The 27,127-nt window shown below is 51.3% G+C and overlaps 1 protein-coding gene across 5 annotated transcripts; it reads right to left on the bottom strand.

Annotated features, from left to right (window-relative positions):
• Nucleotides 1-252: 252 nt before the first annotated feature.
• On the bottom strand, nucleotides 253-27,056 carry CES3 (carboxylesterase 3). 5 transcript variants are annotated; one of them, XM_063797851.1, is made up of 13 exons: nucleotides 14,494-14,663; nucleotides 12,497-12,701; nucleotides 12,251-12,389; nucleotides 11,945-12,078; nucleotides 11,370-11,523; nucleotides 11,153-11,257; nucleotides 9,535-9,636; nucleotides 9,015-9,155; nucleotides 6,124-6,204; nucleotides 4,573-4,720; nucleotides 3,373-3,522; nucleotides 3,132-3,210; nucleotides 253-394 (listed from the first exon to the last, which is right to left on the bottom strand). In XM_063797851.1, exons 1-13 carry the CDS (start codon nucleotides 14,573-14,575, stop codon nucleotides 328-330), a joined length of 1,587 nt encoding a protein of 528 aa, XP_063653921.1. In that variant the 5' UTR covers nucleotides 14,576-14,663; the 3' UTR covers nucleotides 253-327. The 5 variants fall into 5 exon arrangements, with proteins under 5 accessions (XP_063653921.1, XP_016785482.3, XP_511224.4 ...); XM_016929993.4 differs by lacking the exons at nucleotides 253-394; nucleotides 14,494-14,663 and adding exons at nucleotides 2,598-3,024; nucleotides 26,900-27,056; XM_511224.7 differs by lacking the exon at nucleotides 253-394 and adding an exon at nucleotides 2,598-3,024 and having other exon boundaries at nucleotides 14,494-14,662.
• Nucleotides 27,057-27,127: the final 71 nt, after the last annotated feature.

Genomic DNA, 27,127 nt, shown 5'->3' with positions numbered 1-27,127 from the left:
GACTGAGGAAGGGCATTTGTGCAACTGGAGCTGGTAGGATGGCATAACGGGGGCAGGGCAGACTCTGGGATATGTATTGAAATCCAGGTGTTGGCTGGGCACAGTGGGTCACACCTGCAATCCCAGTGTTTTGGAAGGCCGAGCCGGGAAGATCATTTGAGGCCAGGAGTTTGAGGCCAGTCTCGGCAACATGGTGAGACCCTGTCCCTACAAAAACTAAAAAAATTATCCAGGCATGGCAACACTCACTTGCAGTCCCCGCTACTTGGGAGGCTGAGGTGGGAGAATCGCTTGATTGAGTTCGAGGCTGCAGTGAGTTCGAGGAGTTCAAGGCTGCAGAGAGCTACAATCGTGCCACTTCAGTCCAGCATGCACAGCAGAGTGGACCCTGTCTCTAAAACAAAAACAAAAATAAACCCAGGTGTTTTAAGGTAGTGGTACATTGATCCTCAAAGCAAGAAATGTTTACTTCTGTGTCCGGAATTGGTGGGTTCTTGGTCTCACTGACTTCAAGAATGAAGCCACGGACCCTCCCGGTGAGTGTTACAGTTCTTAAAGGTGGTGTGTCGGGAGTTGGTTCCTTCTGATGTTCAGATGCGTTCGGAGTTTCTTCCTTCTGGTGGGTTCCTGGTCTCGCTGGCTCAGGAGTGAAGCTGCAGACCTTCGCGGTGAGTGTTATAGCTCATAAAGGCAGTGTGGACCCAAAGAGTGGGCAGTAGCAAGATTTATTGCAAAGAGCGAAAGAACAAAGCTTCCACAGCCTCGGAGGGGACCCGAGGGAGTTGCCACTGCTGGCTCAGGCAGCCTGCTTTTATTCTCTTATCTCGCCCCACCCACATCCTGCTGATTGGTCCATTTTACAGAGAGTCAAGTGGTCTGTTTTGACAGGGTGCTGATTGGTGCGTTTACGATCCCTGAGCTAGACACAAAGGTTCTCCACATCCCCACTAGATTAGCTAGATACAGAGTGTGGACACAAAGGTTCTCCAAGTCCTCACCAGAGTAGCTAGATACAGAGTGTGGATTGGTGCACTCACAAACCCCGAGCTAGACACAGGGTGCTGATTGGTGTGTTTACAAACCTTGAGCTAGATACAGAGTGCCCATTGGTGTATTTACAATCCCTTAGCTAGACATAAAGGTTCTCTAAGTCCCCACCAGACTCAGGAGCCCAGCTGGCTTCACCCAGTGGATCCAGCACTGGGGCAGCAGGTGGAGCTGCCTGCCAGTCCCGCGCTGTGCAACCGCACTCCTCAGCCCTTGGGTGGTCGATGGGACTGGGCGCTGTGGAGCAGGGGGTGGCGCTCGTTGGGGAGGCTCCGGCCGCACAGGAGCCCACGGGGGGTGGGGGAAGGGTCAGGCATGGAGGGCTGCAGGTCTCGAGCCCTGCCCCGTGGGGAGGCAGCTAAGGCCCGGCGAGAAATCGAGCACAGCAGCTGCTGGCCCAGGTGCTAAGGCCCTCACCACCTGGGGCCGGCCAGCTGCTCTGAGTGGGGGGCCTGCCGAGCCCACGCCCACCCGGAACTCACTCCGGCCCGCAAGTGCTGCACGCAGCCCCGGTTCCTGCCCGCGCCTCTCCCTCCGCACCTCCCTGCAAGCTGAGGGAGCTGGCTCCGGCCTTGGCCGGCCCAGAAAGGGGCTCCCACAGTGCAGCGGTGGGTTGAAGGGCTCCTCAAGTGCTGCCAAAGTGGGAGCCCAGGCAGAGGCGGCACGGAGAGCGAGCGAGGGCTGTGAGGGCTGCCAGCACACTGTCACCTCTCACTTCCACTCTGAAAACCTCTGAGTGCTTTTCACCTTTTGCAGCCCGAGTGGGTGGGTCTCTTCTTTTCTCTGTGACAATAGCCTGACTGATGCCCTGGTCCAGATGCCCTCCCCTGGCCTGTCCTGCTGTGTCTTGGTGGGTGCTCTTGGAAGCTCCCCAGAAACTGGTCTCCCCAAGCCAGGAAGGGAGGGAGGACCCGGCACTGGGGCTGGGAGCTGGCATCCAGCGTCCTGAGGGTCAGGGCTGGAATTGGTGAGGGTCAGGTCTGGGTGACACTCATGGCCCTGATGGATTCTGTTGTCTTGTGCAGGGGCCAGGACTGGGCAGCAGAGAGGAGGAGACCCCTCCCGCCCTAGTCTGAGGCCTTAGTCAGGGGCTAAGGTCTGGTCTAGGCTGGATCCCCTGGCGCCCCAGGACTTCTCCCATCCCAGGTCTCTGCCATTGGCATGCACCCTTCTGGCCAGGGTGGACAATGTCGGTGGGGGCCTCAGTATGGCTTTGGCACCTGAAGGCTCTGGGTTCAAGTTCAGCAGCTGCCATTCCCATATTCTGTGTTTCACTCACTCACTCAGCAAACACCCCCTAGCTCCAGGTCCCACCCGATCCTGGTGTGGGTGACAGAGTGGGGGTAGGCTAATCCCCATTTTGAGAGAGCTCCTCTGAGGGGGAGACAGACACAGACACGGTGCTAGCCTCGGGTGGACCGTGCTCTAATGGATGCAGACTCGGGGCCGCACAGCCCAGAGAAGGTAGGGAAGGCTTCCTGGGGGAGTGAGTCCTCCAGGAAGCTAGAGGAATGTGCTAGAACCTACCACGAAGAAAGCAGGAAAGGCACTTCAGGGAGAGGGAAGAACTTTTACAATGGCCCAGAGGTGGGAGCCGGCCTTGTGACATTTCAAAAGAGCATAACTCCAGTCACAGAGCGGCCGATGCTTTAAGGAACACGACTCCATGCAGGGCTGGTTGAGATTAAAGTCTCAGCAGGGGGAGAGGCGGGCTGCCCTGCTGGGACTCTGCCACCACTTGAAGAGTGGTTTGCCCCAGCCAAGAAGGTTCAGGCCTGGCCTCAGAGGTCCTCCTGGGCCTTCCTGTTCTTCTGCTTCTGGTGCCACTGTTGTATCTTGCTGGGGAGCGTCTCTGACCAGAACTGCATCCGGGCCTCCCTGAACTTCTGTCTGGCCCGTGGCACTGGGTTGATCTCCAGATATTGTTCCGCCTGGTTGAATCGGGGCCAAGGAGGCAGAGCCTTGCTATTGGGGTCCCTGGGTGGGAGGAATGAATGAGGACCAAGGCTTCCTGTGCTGTCCCCCAGAGGGGCCGACCTGAGCATCCCAGGCCCAAAGCTAGCTATGCCCTGTCACTCACTCACCCTGTCCGGGCAAAGTGGGTCCACTGGGCCATCATGGTGAGGCTTAGCTGCTTCTCCTCCTCTGTGGCCTCTGGAAAGGCTGGAAAGGTGAGAGGGACAGAACTGAATGAGAGTCAGGTGGGACCTGGAAGGGACCCAAGGATCCTCAGTGCTGACTGGAGACCCGTGTTCCCGCAAGCCCTGCCCAGGCCCCTTGGAGTCTGGCAGCCTAGGGATCACATGTCTGTCTGTCTGTCCTCACCCAGGCGGGAGCTCTCGTCCATGAGGAAGGGACCTCCGAACACAAAAGCACCCTCGGCGCCATGATCAGCCTTCACCCAGGCGGGTTTGATCTTCGCAAAAGAACTGGGTCGATGCTGGAACTCATAGAAAAAGACAGGGCTTCCAGAATCTACAGAGAAAGGATGGGATGGGAGTTAGGCACTCATGGCCTGATTCGATGCTGCCTTTGGCAGCACATGCTCATAATAACACCAATTTCCATGATGATGATGATGATGATGATGATGATGATAAAATGACTAGCTGCAAACATTTACTGAGCGCTTGCTAGGTGTCAGGCACCATTCTGTGTGCTCTGTGTCATCATTTTAATTTAATTTAATATTTTTATTTTAATCTCTGAAATGGTCTTGCTGTCGACCGTGCTGGAGTGCAGTGGCATGATCACAGCTCACTGCAGCCTGAGACTCCCGCGCTCAAGTGATCTTCCCACTTCAGCTTCCCAAGTATCTGGGACTACAGGTGTGTACCACCATGCCTGGCTAATTTTCAAAAAATTTGTGTAGAGATTGGGGTCAATATGTTGCCCAGGCTGGTCTTGAACTCCTGGGCTCAAGCGATCCTCCCGCTTCTCCCAAAGTACTGGGATCACAAGATTGAGCCACCCACCGCGCCTGGCCAGTGTCATCATTTATTGAATCCCCATCACAATAGATTAGATTCTGTATTAATAGAATTAATAGATTAGATTCTATTATTATTTCCATTTTACAAAGGAGGAAACTGAGGCTCAGAGGGGGTAGGTATCTTGCCCAAGGTCACAAAGTTTAAAACTTGGAACTGTTCTGGGTCTGCATCAGGGATTAGCTACTAGGCTTGAAGGAAGCAAGACTTTCCCCCCAGAAGTGCTGAAAGAGGATGAAATCACCCATTTGAGTGAATCCCTGAGAATTAGTGATAGGCCCTGCTGGGTGACCTTTGGTGAGTCATTGTACCTCTCTGAGTCTGGGGTTTTCTCCTCTGCATAGTTTCCTGCTGGAGATACCTCTCATTACTATGACACTGCATCCCAGAGAAAGATAGGTTTGGTGGGGGGCAGTGGGGTGTGGGGTGCAAGGCATTGAGGGAACCAGCACCCTATCATGCCATGTCACCTGTGATGACCCAGCTCCTGGGCCCAAGTGGGAGGGGTTGGGCAGGTGGCCAGGGACAGGCTTACCTCGAAGGTATCTTGAAAAACTGACGGTGGGAACATTGATGAATACGTCACCCATGAATTCCTGGAATGCCTGGCATTTGGCTTGTGCGTCCGAGTTGCTTCCTAGGTATTCATCTATGACGGTGGGCATCATCTCAGGGGGCACATCCTGGGGCAAGAGGCCAGGCTCAGCCCTGCTCAGGGTGCACAGCTGTGGCAGACCATCCCAGGAAGCCCCAAACTCTCCAGCATAGCTTCCCTCATGTCCCAGGGCTCATGGTCCAGGGGACAGCCAGCTGCCTCTCTGCCTCCCTGGGAGTTTGGCATAAGCTCAGGTTTGGAGTCAAATCTTAGCTCTGCAACCACTGCTTGGCTGTATGATCGCAGACAGGTGGCTAAACCTCTCTGAAAGTCAGTCTCTGCCTGGCAGCCTATGTGAAGTCCCCAGCAAAGGGTCTGGCCTGGAAGCAGGTGCTCGGTTGAAGTTAACTGGGAAGTAAGTGAGAGCAGAAATGATAGGGGCTCCCCTCAGCTCCAGAGGGCAGTGATGAGATTGCGTGAATGGGAAGGGTTCTGGGGCTTCCAAAGAAGGGAAATGGACAAAGATTGAACAGCCCCTGGTATTGAGATCCCAGGTAGACTCTTCAAATGCAACGTTTAGTCTCCTTACAACAGCCCAGGTGAGTGGGCAGTGTCATCCCCATGTGTAGATGAAGAGATGGGCTTAGAGGGGATAGGATAACTGGGCAAGTGCCCAGCGCTGGGATTTGGCCCCAGGTCTGTCTAGCTCCACGTCTGACAGCTGAGGCTCTAGGGTCAGACAGAACTGGCTTAAACTCTGCCTCTGCCCCTTCCCCAGCATGACACCTCAAGCCTCAGTTTCCTCATGTGTAAAATGGGGCTAGTGAGAATTCCTCTGTAAAGAGTTGCAGCGGCGGGCGCGGTGGCTCCACGCTTGCAATCCCAGCACTTTGGGAGGCCGAGGCGGGTGAATCACCTGAGGTCAGGAGTTTGAGACCAGCCTGGCCAACATGGTGAAACCCTGTCTCTACTAAAACACAAAAATTAGCCGGGCATGGTGGCAGGCGCCTGTAATCCCAGCTACTCGGGAGGCTGAGGCAGGAGAATCGCTTGAATGAGGGAGGTGGATGTTGCGGTGAGCCGAGATCGGGCCACTGCACTCCAGCCTTGGCGACAGAGCAAGACTCTGTCTCAAAAAAACAAAAAAACAAAAAAACAAAAAAAAGAAAAGAAAAGAAAAGAAAACAGAGTTGCAGTGAGGATTGAAGGAGATGAATCCCTCTCCCAGCGCTCAGTGCACCATAGTCCCTGGCACGTAATATGTGCTCATTAACGGGCAGTTTCACGTTGACGATGATGGTGATGATGGTTTTCCTTTGAGAACCACACTGGCTCATATCTAAGGAGATTCCGGAGTGGAAGTAAAATTGATCAGTTAGACAAAGGGGCTTGGTGGTAGGTGGGTAGCTGTGGGTGTCGGAAAGTAGGGGCAGAGACTGTGCTGTTGGATGGGATACCCACTAGCTTCCTCCCTCCTGCCTCTTGTCTCACCAGACTGGTCAAGACGGGTGTTGAGATGGCCAGCATGTCCTCCCGGCTCATCTGCTCCATTGTATCCAGGAGACCCCAGCCCTGTGTGGAAACCAAGGCCCTCTCAGTGGAGCCTGACCACTGGCTCACCCCGACTCCCAGCCCTGGGCAAGAGAGTATTCACAGTCCTGAGGCCAGAAACTCATTATGGAGCACTTGGCCAAAATGGGGCTGAAAAGTCCACAGATCCAAAAAGATAAACCGCAAATTGGTGGGAGGTGGTTGGTGTGGATGGGGAGAGCAGCCCCAAATACAACAGGCAAGTGGTTAAAGGCAACTGTAGAGAATGAAAAATTTCTTCAACATTTTTTTTTTTTTGAGACAGAGACTCACTCCGTTGCCCAGGCTGGAGTGCAGTGGTGCAAATCTCGGCTCACCGCAACCTCCGCCTCCTGGGTTCAAGCTATTCTCCTACCTCAGCCTCCCGAGTAGCTGGGACCGCAGACGTGCACCACCGTGCCTGGCTAATTTTTGTATTTTTAGTAGAGGTGGGGTTATGCCATGTTGGCCAGGCTGGTCTCACACTCCTGGCCTTGAGTGATCCGCCTGCCTTGGCCTCCCAAAGTGCTGGGATTAAAGGCATGAGCCACCGGGCCCAGCCTGAGTCACCCAACTTCTAAGAAACATTCTCAGCAACAAGTCCTGGGCACAGCCTTCCACGCCAGGCAGATCTCCCCAGGTCCTAGGGCACAGCCAGGTTGGGGTTCCCTTGGTTTCACTCATACAACTGTAAGTTGATGGTGTGGGGTAAAGGCTGCCTGCCAGAGTTGAGGGCATTGACCTGAAAACTTTTACAAGCTTTGTCTTTTGTGAGACAGTGTCTCACTCTGTCACCCAGGCTGGAGTATAGTGGCACAGTCTCGGCTCACTGCAGCCTCTGCCTCCTGGGTTCAAGTAATTCTCGTGCCTCAGTCTCCTGAGTAGCTGGGATTACAGGCATGCACCACCACGCCCAGCTAATTTTTGTATTTTTAGTACAGATGGGGTTTCACCATGTTGGCTAGGCTGGTCTCGAACTCCTGACTTCAAGTGACCCACTCACCTCAGCCTCCCAAAGTGCTGGGATTATAGGCATGAGCCACCGCACCCGGCTTAAGCTTTGTCTTTGAATGTCAAGATTGCATGAGCCTCTCTCTCACATACCAAGGGACCAATATGAGGGGATTGATTCCAAAGGGCTAAGTCAGAGGACAAAAGCCATGGACATGAAGACATTCACTGCGCTATTAGCCTCAGTGGTAAAAACTAGAAGTTGCCAGGGCCGGGTGCAGCCTCATGCCTGTAATCCCAGCATTTTGGGAGGCCAAGGCTGGTGGATCACCTGAGTTCAGGAGTTCCAGATCAGCCTGTCCAACATGGAGAAACCCCATCTCTACTAAAAAAAATACAAAAATTAGCCAGGCATGGTGGCAGATGCCTGTAATCCCAGCTACTCAGGAGGCTGAGGCAGGAGAATCGCTTGAACCTGGGAGGCAGAGGTTGCAGTTGGTGAGCTAAGATCGCGCCATTGCACTCCAGCCTGGGCAACAAGAGCAAAACTCCATCTCAAAAACAAAACAAACAAACAAACAAAAAAACTAGAAGATGCCCAAATGCCAAGATGAAAGAACAATGTAACGAGACGCTCCATTTGTGGAAGATTTGCAGCCATTAAAAGTGGTTGTTGGCTGGGTGCTGTGGCTCATGCCTGTAATCCCAGCACTGTGGGAGGTCGAGGCAAGAGGATTGCTTGAGGCCAGGTGCTCTAGACCAGCTTGGGCAACAGAGGGAGACCTGACTATACACGGAAGAAAAAAAAAAGTTAGCAGAGTATGGTGGCACAGACCTGAGGCCCCAGCTACTCAGGAAGCTGGGAGGATTGCTCGGGCCTTAGAGGTTGAGGCAGTAGAGAATCATGATGGCGCTGCTGCACTGCAGCCTGGATGATGGATCGAGACTCTGTCTCAAAAAACAAACAAACACACAAACAGCAACAACAACAAAAATGGATTGCTTTGTCTTAGGGTGTGCAATGGGCCAAGACGAAAAAAAAAAAAGAAAAGTGAAGAAAATGATTGCTGTGAAGATGGGTAGAAGAATAAGAATGACAGAAACAAGATGCTTGGGATGAAAGCACAGTGCTGACACTCTTGTGGGAAGTTCTATGCACCTGGAAAGGACTGGAAGGGACTTGGCTCATGAAGTCCCCGGTGGCTTGATATCTAAAACCTGAGAGTTTTAGTCAATTGCTCTGGCACAGAGTCACACTAACCAGTCTCATAGAGCCTGATGTATAAACCAGACGCCAAGGCAGGAATATGCTGCCCAGATCAGCACTGCCCAGAAGGCCAGTTTGTGCAAAAGCCTGGTTCCCCAAAAGAAAACATTTGCTTTATTGAAGTGGCCCATGCCTGTAATCCCAACACTTCGGAAGGCCAAAGCAGATGGATTACTTGAGGTCAGGAGCTCGAGACCAGCCTGGCCAATGTGGTGAAAGCTGGGTGTGGTGGCATGTGCCTGTAATCCCAGCTGCTTGGGAGGCTGAGGCAGGAGAAACTCTTGAACCCAGGAGGTGGAGGTTGAAGTGAGCTGAGATCGCACCACTACACTCCAGCCTGGGTGACAGAGCGAGACTCTGTCTCAAAAACAAACAAACGAACAAAAACAGAAAAAAAAAAGCAGAACAACAACACAACAAAACAAAGCTGGGTGACCTTGGGCAAGTCCCTCAAACCTTTCTGGGCCTCTGCTTTCTCACTTATCAAATGGGAGTAACGGGAGTGCTCCGTTCACAAGGCTGTAGTGTTGATGCTGGGGTGGGAGGTACTGGCTGGGGCAGGGCCTTGAAGGGCACAGGGGCGGGAGCAACTCACCCTGGGGATGAGCCAGCTGAACTCATGGTTGTTGACACCCATGAGGAAGGGCACAGAGTGGAAGGGCTTCTCCTTCAGGAGTTCCTTGGGGCTTTTGGGGAAGACAGTGCCATCAACGGTGAGAGGATAGATAGTATTTTTCTGCAGGAGAAAGCAATGCAGGAGGCTCCCAAGTTAGGGCCAAACCTCAAAGGCTAGGACCCCAGCAGCCACTGAGCTGCAGGCCTGAGTGTCTGAGCCTGGAGGGAAAGTGAAGGGATGAAGATCACCAGGGTTAAGGGGGTCGGGGGAACCAGGAGATCAGGGCAACAGATGTGTCCAGTTTCTTTCCTAGAAGACAGGCCTGCTGTGGGGATGGAGATGGCCCTCCATTTCTGTCTCCAAGCCCTCAGCCCCTTCCCCTCATGAGCTGCTGTCCCCAGCCCCACCTGGGGGTAGACTGCCCCTCTGCTCCTGCAGGGGATGGATAGAACCCCCTCTGTGCCATTGCCCGGCACCATCCCCAAAAGGGTGGCCATACCAGCTTCTTGCTAAGGACCAGCTCTTCTCCTTCCTTCTGCCGAAGGCACTGCACCATCTCAGCCGGGGAGCTGGAGCTGCAGGCCAAGGTGTTTGCGATTTTCTGGGGACAAATGAAAAAGTCATGCCTCCCTCTCAGCCACTCAGCCCCACCTTGCAGCCTTCTGCCTCCCACAGAGAGGGTGCATCTGTAGGACAGCTGGATGTGATGTCACAGATCGGCCTTGAGACTGGTCACAGACTTGCCACCACTCCTGAGAAGCCTGCCCTGCCCGTCAGCTTGGGTGGTCCCAAGGGCCCCCTTGCGTCCCCTATTATACCATAATTTTATTATCTGGGGGAATGGGGGCACTGAGTCCTCATTGCCCTCTAAGAATAGTGTCATTATCTTTTATTATTATTTTTTTGAGACAGACTCTCACTCTGTCGCCCAGGCTGGAGTGCAGTGGCATGATCTTGGCTCACTGCAAGCTCTGCGTCCCGGGTTCACGCCATTCTCCTGCCTCAGCCTCCTGAGTAGCTGGGACTACAGGCACCTGCCACCACGCCTGGCTAATTTTTTGTATTTTTAGTAGAGATGGGGTTTCACCATGTTAGCCAGGATCACCTTGATCTCCTGACTTTGTGATCCGCCAACCTCAGCCTTGAGATGTGTTTTTCTTTGGACACAGGAGAGACAGGGAATGACCTCAAGTCTGTGGTCGAGAAAATCTCTCCTGGCCATGGGGAGAGGATGGGATGGGGAGGTCGAGAGGTGGATGCTGTTGTCCATACAAGAGTCAACATGCCCACGCAGAGGTTCCAGAATCATCTTGTACACAGTGGTTAAAATGCCCAGCCCACACTGCCTTGGCTGCCATCTGGGGCCAGGTGAGGGAACTGACCCAGTCTTCCAAATCCTGCTCACATTTGCCCCCTCTCCCCCCGATGGCTCTATCCCTATTCCATCCTGTCTCTTTCTCCTGGACTCTGCCCTGGTCATTTCACTGGTGTCTTGATCTTCAGGACGGCTGCCTCCAACCCACCTTCTACTCCAGGTAGCTCAACCTTGTCATTGCCCAACTTCTTCCTGCCCTCTGGAGAAAGTCCAGATTCCCAGGCACGGCCCCCACTTCTCCAGCACCTTCACTTCCTGCCCTGTTCCCTAACCTGCGAGCTTGCTGCTGCAGGACCTGTCACTCTCTCCCACACCTGCAGCCTTTGCAGATGCAGTTCCCACTGTGGCTTCCCCTGGATTTTCTTCACAAGGCCTTACAATGAGGATCTAGGGTGGGGATCTGGAGCCTGAATGGAGAGCTCTCAGGCAGCAGGTGGCTGGCAATGGAGACCCCCTCCACCATGCTGCCTGGGGCAGAGAGGGGTGCTCCTGAAGACCCCACCCTGGAGAAAGGGCCAACGATGATATGCTTCAGGGTGGCTTCCTTCAGGAAGCCCTCCCTGAGTGCCAACATGCTGGAATGCAGCAGTTGTTTCCTCTGATGCTCCTTCGTCTTATTGGGCTCCTCTTTGCTAACAGGGAGCTCCCTGCCAGCAACCCCCGCTACTCTGAAACCCCAGGGCCAGCACAGAGTGGGGTATGGGAGGCACACATAGAGTAAGAGAGGGAAGGAAATACAGACCTGAGCTAGGGGCCAAGGGTGAGAGTCGATGATCCCTGGGGTGGTGATGACCCCACTCTGTGTGATGGCTCTGTGGAACAGCCCTGCAGCCACTGGGGACAGGACCTGGGTGCATTGGAGAGAGTAGGTGGCTGTCAGAGGAGGGCAGAGGAGCTGGGAGTTCTGAGACCACCGGAGCCCTCCTGGCCACCATCACTAGCCCCCTATAGTGACTTACCAGGCCAGAGATGATGCTCCCACCGGCAGATCCACCAAAGACAGTGACACAGTTGAGGTCACCCCCGAAGGGGGTGATGTTTCCTTGCACCCAGCGCAAAGCAGCTACCACATCTAGGAAGCCCTGGTTGCCAGGTGCATGCTCATCTCCAGTGCTGGGGGCAGTGTTGGGGCAACGGTTAGTTCAGCCTGGCTCCTTGCCAGCCTCTGCAGGTTTGCTTTGAATTAGCCACCAGGATGCCAGACCCTTCTCTGCTCCCCAGGTCTGGCCTGTCTGGGAGCCGTGGTTGGCATCTCCAGAGCCTGTTGCTCTTTGTCCCATATCCTGCTGGAACCTGGGCTTCAGCCCAGGAATCAATGCCCTCTGCCCAAGGGACCAAGTTCACTGTATAATTCTGGCTTTGGCTGGACCCCTCTCCCAGGGTGGAGGCTTGGGGGGTGCCCTTCTCTGCCTCAGACATCATGGGTAAGGGGCCCTCCCTTCAGGTTCCGGACCCCAGCCTAGATCCCCAGTTGCTCTGGTGAGCTGGCCTCTCCCCGGTGCAGGCAGTGCTCTGGCCATGCCTGTCGTCTCACCTGAAGAAGCCAAGGACCCCAAGGCGGTACTGGACTGTAACCACGACCACATCCCCATAGGCAGCCAGGGCTGATCCATCGTAGGAGGTGGCAGCGCCAGTTATCAGAGTGCCTCCATGGACCCATACCATGACCTGCAGAGGTAGCCATGGGGCACTGACCCCCAAGCTCCTGAGACCTTAGCTGCCCACCTGCCAGCCCAGGCAGTCTCAGGACCGCTAGGGTGCTTTGGAAACAGGGACGGGGAGGGGACAGGTGGGCATAGTGGAGCTGGATCAGGTGGACAGGGCCCTCTGGGGTGCCTACCGGCCTACCGGACCCTGCGGGGACCTCAGCTGGGCTATAGATGTTGAGGACCAGGCAGTCCTCTGAAACGGAGAAGATCTGCTGTTTTCCGTTGAGGACAAATCTGCTGTTGTTCATGCTCTCCACGTCTTGTAGGCACCTGTGGCCAAGGGTGGGCCTGAGGTCCAGCTGTTCAGCCCCACAAGCCCCAGCAGCAGGATTCTCCCGCAACCTGCCTGTTTGCCCGCCTCCACCAGCACTACTCACATTGGGGGCGCAGTGCTGGCATCCCGCACACCCTCCCAGGGCTGTGCTGGGCGTGGGGCTGAGAACCGGTCAGGCCCCAGTGGCGGCTGCGCAAATGGAATGCCCAGAAAGACATTCACAAGGCGGTCTGTGCCCTTCACGCCCACCTGCTGGCCTCGCACACGACCCAGGGTGGTGTCTACTTCAGGCTGATCAACTTCGGGCCCTGAGGGAAGGACAGAAAGGCCACGGGGTGAGTTTGCAGCCCCCATGAGGGGAAGGAGTGAAAGACAAACCCTCAGGCTGTTCTCAGTACTTACCACACAGCATCTTGGTAACCTTCCCAGCAAGCCGGTGAGCCTGGTCTTAGGTTGACGCCCAACTTCCTCCTCCCTGCCTGCCTGAGAGTCACTACCACTCCACTCCAGGCCAGACCGGGCCTGCCACTAGGGCCTTGAGCCTTGGGGCCAGCCACTTGCCCATTTCTTTGTTTTTATTTTTTGTGTTTGAGACAGGGTCTAGCTCTGTTGACCAAGCTGGAGTGCAGTGGCACGATCTTGGCTCACTGCAACCTCTGACTCCCGGGTTCAAGCGACTCCAGGGCCTCAGCCTCCCAAGTAGCTGGGATTACAGGTGTACACCACAACGCCTGGCTAATTTTTGTATTTTTAGTAGAGACGGGGTTTCATCATGTTGGCCAGGCTGGTCTCGAACTCCTGACCTCAAGTAATCCATCCACCTGGGGCTCCCAAAGTGCTGGCATTACAGGCATGAGCCATCATGCCCAGCCCTGAATTATTTTTTAAAAAGTAGAGACGGGGTCTCATTATGTTGCCCAGGCTGGTCTCAAACTCCTGGGCTCAAGCAATCCTTTCACCTCAGCCTCCCCAGGTGCTGGGATGACAGGTGTGAGCCATCATGCCCAGCTGGCACCATGTTTCTTGTACGGCCTGCAGAACTGTGGCCTAACTAAACTTCTTTTCTTTGTGAATTACCCAGCTTCCTGTATTCTTTTACAACAACACAAACAGACTAAGACTGGAGGACTGCCTCTCCCAGGCTAGACAATTCCTAGAGATAGGAGGCAGCTCTCTGGGGAGTTGGAATTGGCAGGCAACTCTCTAGGGAGTAAAGGCAAACCAGTCCAGAGCCATACCCAACCACCTCCTTTATACAGCTCTCAGCTCCTGGCTGCCATCCACCAGCCATAATCACCACAGAGCCAGGTACCAGGAAGCTGGCTGGGGACAGCCCCTTTCCCCAGAGCCTGCTGCCAATCGTAAACCTCTTTAGCCTGCCTTGCCTATTCCTTCCCGTGGCAACCGTGTCAAAGGGGCTTGCCCACATTTTCCCCCTGCTCCCTCTGTCTCCTGGCTGATGCCACCTGGTGCTTCCCTCTGTGGCCCTATGTGGCATGGCCTGCTTCCTGTTCACAGGGAACTATGAGCAAACTCCTTCCCTCATGATAGTCATTTGCATATCTGCTTGTCTTACTATACTTCATTAAAACAAATCTCAGGCCCCCTTAAGACATAAAGACAGGCCAGGTGCGGTGGCTCATGCCTGTAATCCCAGCACTTTGGGAGGCCGAGGCAGGTGGGTCACCTGAGGTCAGGAGTTTGAGACCAGCCTGGCCCACATGGTGAAACCCCATCTCTGCTAAAAATACAAAAATTAGCCGGCCATGGTGGCAGGTGCCTGTAATCCCAGCTACTCAGGAGGCTGAGGCAGGAGAATCGCTTGAATCCAGGAGGCGGAGGTTGCAGTGAGCCGAGATCGCGCCATTGCACTCCAGCCTGGGTAACAAGAGCAAAACTCTGTCTCAAACAACAACAACAACAAAAACAACGAAACAAATATAGCAAGAGCAGAGCGCCTGCCCAGAGAGAATGCACAACCCCTGGTCTGCCTCCAAACAGGACTGTTTCCTGAGCGGTCTGCCCACTGCTCCCTGTCCCTGTCTCACTCTTGACTCTTCCACACCAAGCCCCTCTGCAGGCCCAGCAGGTGTGTCTTACCAGTGGCTGTGGCAGGGCATGCCAGGAGCAGACAGACCACCCCGACCAGGACCCCGGACTCCACTCTCACTGCTCTCTCCATTCTCCTTACAACTGGTTCGACAGAAGCTTCAGAAGGTGGAATAAGATCCCTGCCCTTCAGCACCACCGATCTCTAAAGGGCTGTGATATAGAACCTCCAAGGACAGCGCCACCTAGCTGGTGGCCAGCCCCATGCTCAGGCTGAGCCAGAGGCAGGGCTAGATGAGTGCCCTGCAGAGGCCTGGTTGATATGACAGCCCTCCCCGTCCCACTGTTTTCAAATTCCAGCTCTCCTGACTTGGTGATCTCCATGAAATCCTGTGCGTTCATCCCAAGGTGACCACATCACTGACCCTAGGAAGTGGTGGCCAGTGACCCTGGGGTGCCACTCCGAGTGGGCAACCCAGCCTGAGGTGAGGGCTTGATATGGTTTGGATGTTTTGTCCCTTCCAAATCTCATGTTAAAATGTGAAAGAAAATAAAACAGTGATGATAATAGGACCCACCTCATAGCATTGAAGTGAGGGTACATGTTTGCATGTGTGTGTGAGTGTGTGTGTGAAAACATGAGGCTTGGGACTGGGTGTGGTGGCTCATACCTGTAATCCCAGTGCTTTAGGAGGATGGGGCAGGAAGATCGCTTGAGCCCAGGAGTTTGAGACCAGCCTGGGCAACACAGGGAGACACGTCTCTAGAAAAAATAAAAAAATTAGCCAGGTGTGATGGTGCATGCCTGTGGTCCCAGCTACTTGGGACGCTGAGGTGAGAGGATCACTTGAGCCCAGGCTGTCGAGACTGCAGTGAGCTGTGATAATGCCACTGCACTCTAGGCTAGGCTATAGAGCAAGACAAAGAAAGAGAGAAAGAGAGAGAGAGAAGAAAGAAAGGAGAGAGAGAAAGAAGGAGAGAGAGAAAGGAGAGAGAGAAAGAAAAAGAGAAAGAAAGAAAAAGAGAAAGAAACAAAAAGAGAGAAAAAAGAAAAATAGAGAGAGAGAGAAAGAAAGAAAGAGAGAGAGGGAGGGAGGGAGGGAGGGGAGAGGAGGGGAGGGGCTTGGAACCAGAACTCATGGAAGCCTGAGGAGAGGAGAGGCTGGGAACCAGAACTGATGGAAGCCTGCTCTTGACCGGGGCGGGGATCTGCAGGGCATCTGTCTCTCTGCTGGCTTAGGAGGCTCCCACCCCAAGGGAGGGCAGGACTCGCCTCTGGGTCTCAGTGTCAGGAACATGGCTGGCTGGGAGTAGGCGGTGGGAGGATGGATAGATATTTGCTGGCCCAGTGAAAGACAGAGTGAGGGTTGTGCCTAAACACGATGCCAGATCCTCTTCCGGGGCTCCAGCTGGCACCCAGAGCTGAAGAGACAGGCTTTAGGATGAAACTTCCCTTCTGCCAAAAATAACTAGTGCCAGCTGGGCATTGTGGCACAAGTCTGTAGTCCCAGCTACTCAGGAGGCTGAGGCAGGAGGATTGCTTCAGCCCAGGAGCTTGAGGCCAGCTTGGGCAACATAGCAAGACTCTGTCTCTAAAAAGAAATTCATAAAAAACCATTGCAGCTTCCTGAATCTTCCCCGGCAACCTGGGGTGGGGTCTCCTTTCCAGAGCTGCCTCCAGACTTTGTCCTTCCCTATTCCACCTTCCTCTTCTTGTTGCCATCACAGCCCTGCCACCCCCCAGCCACACCCCCTTGATCATTTGCTGAAGATTTTAGCACCTGGCTCTGGCATGCTTTCCACCTTCAACACTCACATCAAGGCACCTGGATCTCTTCTCCGCCCGCAATCTTACCTTCCATTTTCAGGTACAGATGCTGTGAGGAGAGCTCTCCATCTGCTCCCAAGGCCACGTTTCCCAACTCCCTGCAGCTAGGTCTGCTCTCCCTCCTAGCATTGTGGATGGGCCTACCAGGGCCAGGACTAGGGTGAGACAGGCCAGCAAGGCGCCCAGGGCATAAAAGTTAAAGAGTCACTCACCCCCGGGGTCATACCAGTAGAGGGTCAGCACCTGAGAATGAATGCCTTCTAAATTTTACACTTGCTTGTCTTGCTCTAGTCCCAGCTCTGGAACCTACCCATGGACACTAGACCCTGGTCCCCTCCCACGTCCTCAGGGCTGTCTCTTTGGTAGCAGCATCCCTCCCATCAGCTGCAAACACAGCTTCTGTGTAAATGCCACCATCAAAGCCTGCCTTGACCCACTTTGCCCTCTAGCTATTGCTCCATTCTTCTGTTTTTTCCCCTTCCTTCCTTCCTTCCTTCCTCTTTCTTTCTTTTTCTTTCTTTCTCTCTTTCTTTTTCTTTCTTTCTTTCTATTTCTTTTCTTTCTCTCTTTTTATTTCCTCTCTTTTCTTTATCTCTCTTTCTTTTCTTTCTCTCTTTCTTCTTTCTTTCTTGCTTTCTTTCCCTCCCCCCCACTTCCTTCCTTCCTTGCTCTCTTTCTTTCTTCTTCTTCTTTTTTGTTTTTTTGGAGACGAGGTCTCACTCTGTCACCCAGGGTAGAGTATAGTGGCATGATCTTGGCTCACTGCAGCCTCGATCTCCTGGGTTTAAGTGATCCTCCCACCTTGGCCTCCCAAGTAGCTGCAACTACAGGTGCATGCGTGCCATCATGCCTGGTTTTTTTTTTACTTTTTGTATTTTTTGTAGAGATGGGATCTCCCTATGTTGTCCAGGCTGGTCTCGAACTCCTGGGCTCAAGCAATCCTCCTCCCTCCACCTCCCAAAGTGCCAGAATTACAGGCGTGAGCCACCACGCCTGGCCCTTCTGTTCTTATGTCTACGAAAGCTAGTTGTCCACCTTTGCTGTCTCCATTTTCTCTCCTTCCAGTCTCCACTAGAAGTTGCTCTCGACCTCCACCCAACAGCACGGCCTGTTGTTGATTCAACGTCTCCCATCCAACTCACTGTGGCCCCAGCCATCCTCCCAGCCTCCTGCCTTGGTAGATGCTAACTCTGCCCTTAATTCTCATGCCCTAATTAATACCTGGGTTGTGGGTGCTAAGAGGTCCCCAGCTCCTCCCAGCTCAGAGTCCAGTGACAAAGCTCCTTTACATTAACAGGTCAACTTCTTCCAAATCCCTGGGCTGCTGTCCATGACTACTGGGGGGAACATGCCCATGGATTCCACCATTTACTGTGCTATGGTTCAGAGGTCTTGGCATCGATGATGACTGAGGGAATCATAAAAATGTGAAATGAAGGCCAGGCATGGTGGCTCACACCTGTAATCCCAGCACTTTGGGAGGCTGAGGCAGAAGGATCACTTGAGCTCAGGAGTTCGAGACCAGCCTGGGTAACATAGCGAGACCCTATCTCTACAGATTTTTTTTTTTTTTAATTCGCTAGGCTGGTGTTGCATGCCTTTAGTTGCAGCTACTCAGGAGGCTGAGGTGGGAGGATTGCCTGAGCCCAGGAAGTCAAGGCTGCAGTGAGCCATGATCGTGCCACTGCACTCCAGCCTGAGTAATAAAGGGAGACTCTGTCTCAAGAAAAAGAAGTGAAAGGAAAAGAAGAGTCATCTCGGGAGCACATTTCTCTGTGCGTGAGGAAATGTTACATATATAGTAAATGTAGAGAGATAGAGACACAGAGAGACAGTCAAAAGCAGAGGCTAAAAGTCCAAGGAACCAATTGCAATGAGGTGCCACTAAACATGCATTAAAAAAAATCAGGGTCAGGTGTGATGGCTCACACCTGTAATCCTAGCAATTTGGGAGGCTCAGGCAAGAGGATAGCTTGAGCCCAGAATTTTGAGATTAGCCTGGGCAACATAATGAGATCCTATCCCTACAATTTTTTTTCTTTTTTTTTTTTTTTTTGAGTCAGAGTCTCGCTCTGTTGCCAGGCTGGAGTGCAGTTGTGCAATCACAGCTCACTGCAACCTGCACCTCGTGGGTTCAAGCAATTCTCCTGCCTCAGCCTCCAGAGTAGCTGGGACTACAGGTGCACAACACCACGCCCAGCTAATTTTTGTATTTTTAGTAGAGACAGGGTTTCACCATGTTGGCCAGGATGGTCTCGATCTCTTGACCTCGTGATCTGCCTGCCTCAGCCTCCCAAAGTGCTGGGATTACAGGCATGAACCACCGCGCCTGGCTACAGAATTTTTAAAAATGTCTGTTTTGCTAGCTACTCAGGAGGCTGAAGTGGGAGGATTCCTTGAGCCTGGGAGTTCAAGTTTACAGCGAGCTATGATCATGCCACTGCACCCTAGCCTTGCTGACAGAGAGACCCTGACTCTAAAAAAAACAAAAACAAAAACCTGAAAAAATCAGATTTAAGGCCCGTAAGACCAAGTTTTAGTGAAGATAGAAAGCATCTGGAACCCTCACAGATGGCTGGTAGGGTTGCAAAAATCATATAGTCATTTTGGAAAACAGTTTGGCATTTTATTTTTTTTTTTAAATCAGCCTAGGTGACAGAGCAAGACTCCGTCACACACACACACAAAATCTATGTATTTGTTGTGTAGTGTAGATATTTATTTATTTATGTATTTTGAGAGTCTTGCTCTGTCGCCCAGGTTGGAGTGCAGTGGTGCAATCTCAGCTCATTGCAACCTGTGCCTCCTAGGTTCAGGCAATTCCTGTGCCTCAGCCTCTGAAGAAGCTGGGATTACAGGCATGCGCCACCATGCCCGGCTAATCTTTGTATTTTTAGTAGAGATGGGGTTTTACCATGTTGGCCAGGCTGGTCTCAAACTCCTGACTTCAGGTGATCCACCTGCCTCGGCCTCCCAAAGTGCTAGGATTACAGGCGTGAGCCACTGCGCCCAGCCTAGTGTAGATCTTTAAATAAGGGGCATTTTCTTTAAAAGTGAAACACACCCTTGCCATATGACCCAGAATGGCATTATATGGTGAGTGTCCACTCTCCGCTATCTACCCCAAAGAAATGAAAGGTTTGTCTGAAAATGTTCACAGCAGCTTTATAAAAATACCCCAAAAATGGAAGTCACTCAAATGTGCACCCACTGATTGTAGGGAAAAGAAAGAGAGATCAGACTGTTACTGTGTCTGTGTAGAAAGGGAAGATATAAGAAATTTCATTTTGACCTGTACCCTGAACAATTGCTTTGCCCTGAGATGCTGTTAATCTGTAACTTTGCCCCAGCCAATTTGCCCCAACCTCTTTGCCCCAACCTTGAGCTCACAAAAACATGTGTTGTATGGAATCAAGGTTTAAGGGATCTAGGGCTGTGCAGGACATGCCTTGTTAACAAAATGTTTACAAGCAGTATGCTTGGTAAAAGTCATCGCCATTCTCTAGTCTCAATAAACCAGGGGCACAACGCACTGCGAAAAGCCGCAGGGACCTCTGCCTTGGAAAGCCGGGTATTGTCCAAGGTTTCTCCCCGTGTGATAGTCTGAAATACAGCCTCGTGGGATGAGAAAGTCCTGACCGTCCCCCAGCCCGACACCCATAAGGGGTCTGTGCTGAGGAGGATTAGTAAAAGAGGAAGGCCTCTTGCAGTTGAGATAGAGAAAGGCCACTGTCTCCTGCCTGCCCCTGGGAACGGAATGTCTCGGTATAAAACCCGATTGTACATTTGCTCAATTCTGAGATAGGAAAAAAAACGCCCTGTGGCGGGAGGCGAGACATGTTGGCAGCAATGCTGCTTTGTTATGTTTTACTCCACTGAGATGTTTGGGCAGAGAGAAACATAAATCTGGCCTACGTGCACATCCAGACATAGTACCTCCCCTCGAACTTAATTATAACACAGATTCTTTTGCTCACATGTTTTCTTGCTGAACTTCTCCCCACTATCACCCTGCTCTTCTGCCGCATTCCTCTTGCTGAGATGGTGAAAATAATAATCAATAAAAAGTGAGGGAACTCAGAGACCGGTGCCGGTGCAGGTCCTCCGTATGCTGAGCGCCGGTCTCCTGGGCCCACTTTTCTTTCTCTATACTTTGTCTCTGTGTCTTATTTCTTTTCTCAGTCTCTCATCCCACCTGATGAAATATACCCACAGGTGTGGAGGGGCAGGCCACCCCTACACTGATGAATTAATAAAATTGCGTATATTGCCGAGGCACACCGGCTCACTTCTACAATCCTGGCACTTTGGGAGGCTGAGGTGGGAGGATTGTTTAAGCCCAGGAGTTCAAGACCAGCCTGAGCAACATAGCAAGACACTGTCTCTAAAGAAAAAGAAAGGGGGTATATTTATTCATGGAATACCACTCCACGATAAAAGAAAAGAACTACTGGTTGAATTTCAAAAACACAATTGACAGAAGCCAATCGCAAGTTATTTCATTTATATAATTAGTACTATCATATTAATTTATAATTTGTATTATTTCATTCATATTCTAGAAAACGCAAACTATAGCAACAGAAAGCAATTTGATGGTTGCTTAGGAGCATGGATCAGGACGATTGACTGCAAAAGGGCTTGAGGGAATTTTGGAGTGATAGAAATATTGTAAAACTCCATGTGGTGGTGTTTGCATGTCTTATACATTTACTCAAAGTGATCAAACTGCACACTGAAAATGGGTGAGTTTAGGCCAAGCACAGCGGTTCAAATCTGCCTGTAATCCTACCAATTTGGGAGGCCTAGATGGAAAGATCACTTGATCCTAGGAGTTGGAGACCAGCTGGGTAACCTAGTGAGACTTCGCCTCTACCAAAAATAAAAAATAAAAAAATTTAAGTTCTCCAGCCATGGTGGCATGTGCCTGTGGTCCTGGCTACTTGGGAGGCTGAGGTGGGGGATGGCTTGAGCCCAGGAGGTGGACGCTGCAGTGAGCTGTGATTGTGCCACTGCATTCCAGCCTAGGTGACAGAACGAGATCTTGCCTCAAAAAAAAAAAAAAAAGGGTGGGGGGAGGTAAATTTAATGGTAAGTTATTTCACTATAAAGCTGTTAAAAAATAACTATTAAGTCTAAACAGTAATCCTGGGAATGTATATTGGGAAAGTATATTGTACCTCTGCAGAACTGAAAAACATACAGAGACAGGCATGCAGCCGGTGTTCAATAAATGCTTTCAGAATGTAGTGGAAACATTATGCACCAGTGTTTATTGAAAGGAAAGTCTCCCTGCTCTCTAAAGTTCAAGTCAGCCCAGGTTTAACATTATCCTTGTCTGCCACCTGGTGGCCCAAATGGGCAAAGTGGGTGTCCTGGTCTTTCACTCCAAACTTCAAAAAGCCGTAGTTGGGCTTAAAGGCCTTGGATGGAAAGAAAGGAGACTTTCCCCCTGGAAATCCGGTGACCTGAGAGGCAAGTTGGTCAGAGGTAGGGGTATAAGGGGATTATTAGGGTCTATGGGACTAGAATACAGCCTCTTAATGACAGAGAGAATATACTTTGGTGAAACCAAGAGGCCGATTGATCACAATTGGCCACCTTTGCACACTGAGATAAAATATGAGAAAGATTTTTGCGAAGCCAGGAAGGAGAAAAGTTTAGGGACAGCAATGAGGTAAGTAGGAAAATAATCATGTGGACACACATGGTGAGTTTGGGGATGCTCAGGGGTCTGAGAGGTTGGCAGGGGAATTCTGAAAGGCCAGAGAACATCTCCCTGGGTGGAGAGGCTCCTGGGAGCCAGGGAACAGGAATCTCTTTTCTTAGATATGCCTGGACATTTGGACCCTCAATCCCACTTCCAGGGCACACCCCACAGGTAAACATCTTCACAAGTGTGCTACGATCCTGTGAGTAGGGGCCTTACAGTGTTTGTAGAACCACTGAGAAGAAGAGCAACCTTCAGGAGACGGGCCACTGAGGAAGCGGCTTGGCTTTCCTAGCAACTGTGCAGGCGGCCCAGGCTCAGGGGCCTGTGGACAAGCCCAGTCTTGCTTCTTACAAAAATGGGTTGAGTCACCTCTGCAGGACACAAATAGGCGAGGAGGTGGCTTGTTTTTGTTTGTTTGTTTGTTTGTTTTTGTTTTTGTTTTTAGATTGAGTCTTGCTCTGTCACCCAGGCTGGAGTATAGTGGCACAATCTCAGCTTACTACAACCTCCGCCTCCAGGGTTCAAGCAATTCTCCTGGCTCAGCCTCCCAAGTAGCTGGGATTACAGGGATGTGCCACCACGCTTGGCTAATTTTTGTGTTTAGTAAAGACAGGGTTTCACCGTGTTGGCCAGGCTGGTCTCGAAATCCTGACCTCAGGTGATCCACCTGGCTTGGCCTCCCAAAGTGCTGGGATTACAGGCATGAACCACCGCACCTGGCCTGTAAAGGTGGCTTGTTTTAAATGTCAATGATAGATGACATTTAGTGGGACAAAAGGGGAGTATAGGAACTTTTACATTTTCAATAGTTGGTGACCTTGGTGGCTGAAATCTGGGAGCTCTAAGTGCTATGGTTTAAATGTTTGTATTGCCTCAAAAATTTGTATGGTGAAACCTAATCCCCAATGTGATGGTGTCAAGAGGTGGGGACTTCAGGAGGTGAAGGGGATTAGTGTCCTTACAAAAGAGGCCAGACGGAGCTTGTTTTCCCTTTCCTCCAGGGGAGCACACAATGAGAGGCTGCCATCTATTAACCAGAGAACAAGTCCTTGCCAGACAGCAAATCTGCTGGCACCTTGATCCTGGACTTCTAAGCCTACAGAACTGTAAGCAATACATTTCTGTCACACGAAGGCACCCAGTTTATAACATCAATCTGTAAAATTTTTTTTAAGTTTTATATCAGTATAGGAAACTTTTTTTTTTGAGACAGGGTCTTGCTGTATTGCCCAGGCTGGAGTGTAGTGGCACAATCACGACTCACTGCAGCTCTGACCTCCCAGGCTCAAGTGATCTGCCCGCCTCAGCCTACTGAGTAACTGAGACTACAGGTACGTGCCACCACATCCAGCCAATTTTTGAATTTTTTTTTGTGGAGATGGCATTTCTCCAAGCTGCCTAGGCTAGCGTCAAAGTCCTGGGCTCAAGTTCAGGAGGCCCACCTCGGCATCCAAAAGTGCTGGGATTACGGGCATGAGCCACCATGCCTGGCCGAAACCGGTAGTATTTATTTATTTATTTTTTGAGACAGACTCTCGCTCTGTCACCCAGACTGGAGTGCAGTAGTGCGATCTTGGCTCACTGCAACCTCCGCTTCCTGGGTTCAAGCGATTCTTGTGTCTCAGCCTCCCGAATATGTAGGATTATAGGTGTGCACCACCAAGCCTGGCTAATTTTTGTGTTTTTAGTAGAGACAGGGGTTCACCATGTTGGCTAGGCTGGTCTCAAACTCTGGGCCAGCTACTCAGCTACTCAGGAGGCTAAGGCAGAAGGAATTCGACGCTGCATGAGCTATGATCCCGCCTTTGCACTCTAGTCTAGGCAACAAAGCAAGATCCAGTCTCCAGAAAAAACACAGTGTGACTGCTGTGGGGATCAGGGAGGGAGGAAGTGATAGAAAATCGCCTAACAGAGAAAGTCAGTCCTCTTAATCGATAAAGAATTTCTACAAACAAAGAATATGTCACCTATACAACAGAAAAAGTAGCATAAGAATATGTTCAGAATAAGCAATACAAATCAGTGTCTCTCAAATAAACAAAGAGATTTTTAAGTCATTCATAGTAAGAGAAATGCACATTGAATTCTCACTGTGATGTCAACCACTCATTTTGTGGTATCCCAACAAGCAAGATAATCAGACGTTACATATTTTCTATCAGAAGTATGCAGCACCACATGTGAAGTAGTCCTCCAAAAAACAAAACAAAATAAAACCTAAAACCCAAATCTGATTATGCCTCTAGAATATAAATACAAGTTTACATGGTAGACAGGGGATAGAAGAACTGTTAAAAGACACCACCCAGATGCAATCAGCAAAACCTAAATGGTGGGATCCTCTCCAGAACAAATAAACTGGTTTCTTCCACATGCAACAAAATTTAGAAAGAAAATTAAAGAGAGGCAGATGGTAAATCTGAAGACTGAAAGAGATTCAAGAAACACATAAAAATGGCAGATAATAATAAGTGCTGGTAAGGATGTGGAAAACTTGGAAATTTCATACATTGCCAGGGGAAAGGTAAAATGGTGCAGCTGCTTTGGAAAACAGTCTGGCAGTTTTTCAGGGGATTAAACATGGAGTTGCCATATGACTCAGCAATTCCACTCCTAACTATAAAGCCAAGACAACTGGCGGGGCATGGAGGCTCACGCCTGTAATCCAAGCACTTTAAGAGGTCAAGGTGGGTGGATCAACTGAGGTCAGGAGTTCGAAACCAGCCTGGCCGACATGGTGAAACCCTATCTCTACTAAAAATACAAAACTTAGCCAGATGTGGTGGCGTGTGCCTGTAATTCTAGCTACTTGGGAGCTGAGGCATGAGGATCCCTTGAACCGAAGAGGCAGAGGTTGCAGTGAGCCTGGGCAACAGAGTGAGACTCCATCTCAAAAAAAAAAAAAAAAAAGAAAAGAAAAAAGAAACGTCTACTTATTTGCAGAGTATGAACCTTATTTAAATCCTGACTTAAAAAAAAACTTGTATTAATACAAGTATCATTTATAAATACTGAAGAACACGACCATATATTTGATTAAATTGAGAACATATTATGTTGTGGAAATACACACATACATACATATGTTCCTTTTCTTTTAGTAGGACATGATGAAAAATTTACAGATGATATGATGCCTGGGATTTGTTTCAAATAATGATGCAAGAGAGAGGTGGCCATCCAGAAAACACCAGGTTATATTCAACCTGAGAAAGCTGATTTAAACAGAAATAAACACAAGATCTTCGTCATTGCTGAAGGCGGACAATGGGTATGTTGGATTTGTTATACTACTGTTTCTACCTCAGACTTGGCTCATCCCTTGGTGCTGTGCAGCCCTTGAGCAGCCTTGACTCTCTCTGTGCCTCAGGGAGGTTCACATGCTGTTCTTATTCCCACCAGCTCCCACCTGCCTGGCACTTTCCCTTTTGGATCTCAGGTTCTGCTTCTGTAGGATTTGGGAAATCTGAGCCCAGTTTCATAATAAAAAGTCAGAAAACAGGTCAGGCACAGTGGGTGACTTTGGTAATCCCAGCACTTTGGGAGGCCGAGGTGGGTGGATCACTTGAGGTTAGGAGTTCGAGACCAGCCTGGCCAACATGGTGAAAGCCTGCCTCTACCAAAATATATATTTGTCAGATACACATATATTTATAATATAATATAATATAATATAATATAATATACGTGTAAAATATGGGACTCCGTCTGTTGCCCAGGCTGGAGTGCAGTGGTGTGATTACAGCTCACTGCAGCCTCCACTTCCTGGGCGTGAGATCCCCCCACCTCAGCCTCCCAAGTAGTTGGGAATACAGGTGTGTGCCACCATGCCTGAGTCCCTTTTTTTTTGGTAGAGACAAGTGTTGTTGCCCAAGCTGGTCTCTAACTCCTAGCCTCATGTGATCCTCCTATCTCTGCCTCACACAGTGCTGGGATAACAGGTGTGAGCCACTGTGGCTGGCCCAAAATATTTCAAAAGGTAGCCATCCGTGAGGCCAGGTAGATCTTCCTGCTGGGCTCCTGGTGAATTCTAGAATGTGACCAAGGGCAGGCATGGGAGGAAGCCCTGCAGGAGTGCACCATGGGGCGGGGGGGGGGGGGGGGGGGGGGCGCGGCGGGGAATATGGACTCCACCTGGGCAGATTAAATTGGGAAAGAGTCGGGAGAGGCAGTCAGATCATACACTTAGGAGAGTTTCAGGTGAGAGGACCAAAGGCCGAAACACTCCCCCAGCTTCTGATAAGGGCCTGGAGAAGCCTGGCAGGCACACAGAGCCTTCACCTTTACCCTGGAATCCAAGTTGTGCCCTTGCCCAGGATGAGGTAAATGGCATGAGGGACACCACGAGCTCTTTGGATCTTTTTTCTGGAGACAGATTTTTGCTTTTTCACCCAGGCTGGAGTGCAATAGTGTGATGAAGGCTCACTGCAGCCTCAACGTCCCCTGCTAAAGTGATCTCCCACCTCAGCCTCCCAAGTAGCTGGGACTACAGGTCACAGGCCACCACAGCCCACTAATTTCCTTTAATTTTTTTGTACACTCTGAGTCTCACTATGTTGTCCAGGCTGGCCTCCGACTCCTGGGCTCAAGCGATTCTCCCCCTTGGCCTTTCAAAATGCTGGGATTAAAGGAGTGAGCCAATCGCACCCAGCCACTGCGGCCTCTTAGATCTGCTTTAGGATTTGGAGCCTGGGGGCTTCTGCTCCCCAAGGACCACTAACCTTGTCTGAGTCCCCTTTGGAGGGCTCAGCGCGCCCCCCTGGCCAAGGACGCCACACACTGAGAGCCAGCTGCTGCCAGAAGCTCTTACTGTTATTACCCGCCGGCAGCACCGGCTACAGCCACAATCATAAGAGGGAAATGGACTGAATCCCCACACCCCAATCCCTCACCCACTCCGACCCGAGGCTGCCTACCCGGCCGGGCATGTCCTGGCGCTCCTGGGGCCCGTGTACTCCGCTGGTTCCTCGCTGTGGTGTCCCGCAGCCCGACCATTTCTGTGCTTCTAGGAGCCCACCCTGGGCGGCGGGGAGGCGTCACGTGGGGCTCAGGAGTTCCACGCTGTCATTTCCACCAGCTGCTACCTCCCAGGCACCTGCCCTCCCGCACTGTCAGGTTCTGCCTCCGCAGCATTTGGCAGATCT

This window comes from Pan troglodytes, chromosome 18 (assembly GCF_028858775.2).
Source record: "Pan troglodytes isolate AG18354 chromosome 18, NHGRI_mPanTro3-v2.0_pri, whole genome shotgun sequence".
NCBI classification, from domain to species: Eukaryota; Metazoa; Chordata; class Mammalia; order Primates; family Hominidae; genus Pan; species Pan troglodytes.
Note: the sequence above shows the minus strand (reverse complement) of the source record. Positions and strands in the feature narration are given on the sequence as shown.

Excerpts from the sequence above, each read along its gene's own strand:
- CES3 (XM_511224.7), bottom strand. The coding sequence starts at position 14,575 with ATGGAGAGAGCAGTGAGAGTGGAGTCCGGGGTCCTGGTCGGGGTGGTC. Across the intron at positions 12,390-12,496 it reads GCCAGCACTGCGCCCCCAAT|GTGCCTACAAGACGTGGAGA; the intron begins GTGAGTAGTGCT and ends CCTTGGCCACAG. Across the intron at positions 6,205-9,014 it reads TCAGCTGGCTCATCCCCAGG|GGCTGGGGTCTCCTGGATAC; the intron begins GTGAGTTGCTCC and ends GTTTCCACACAG.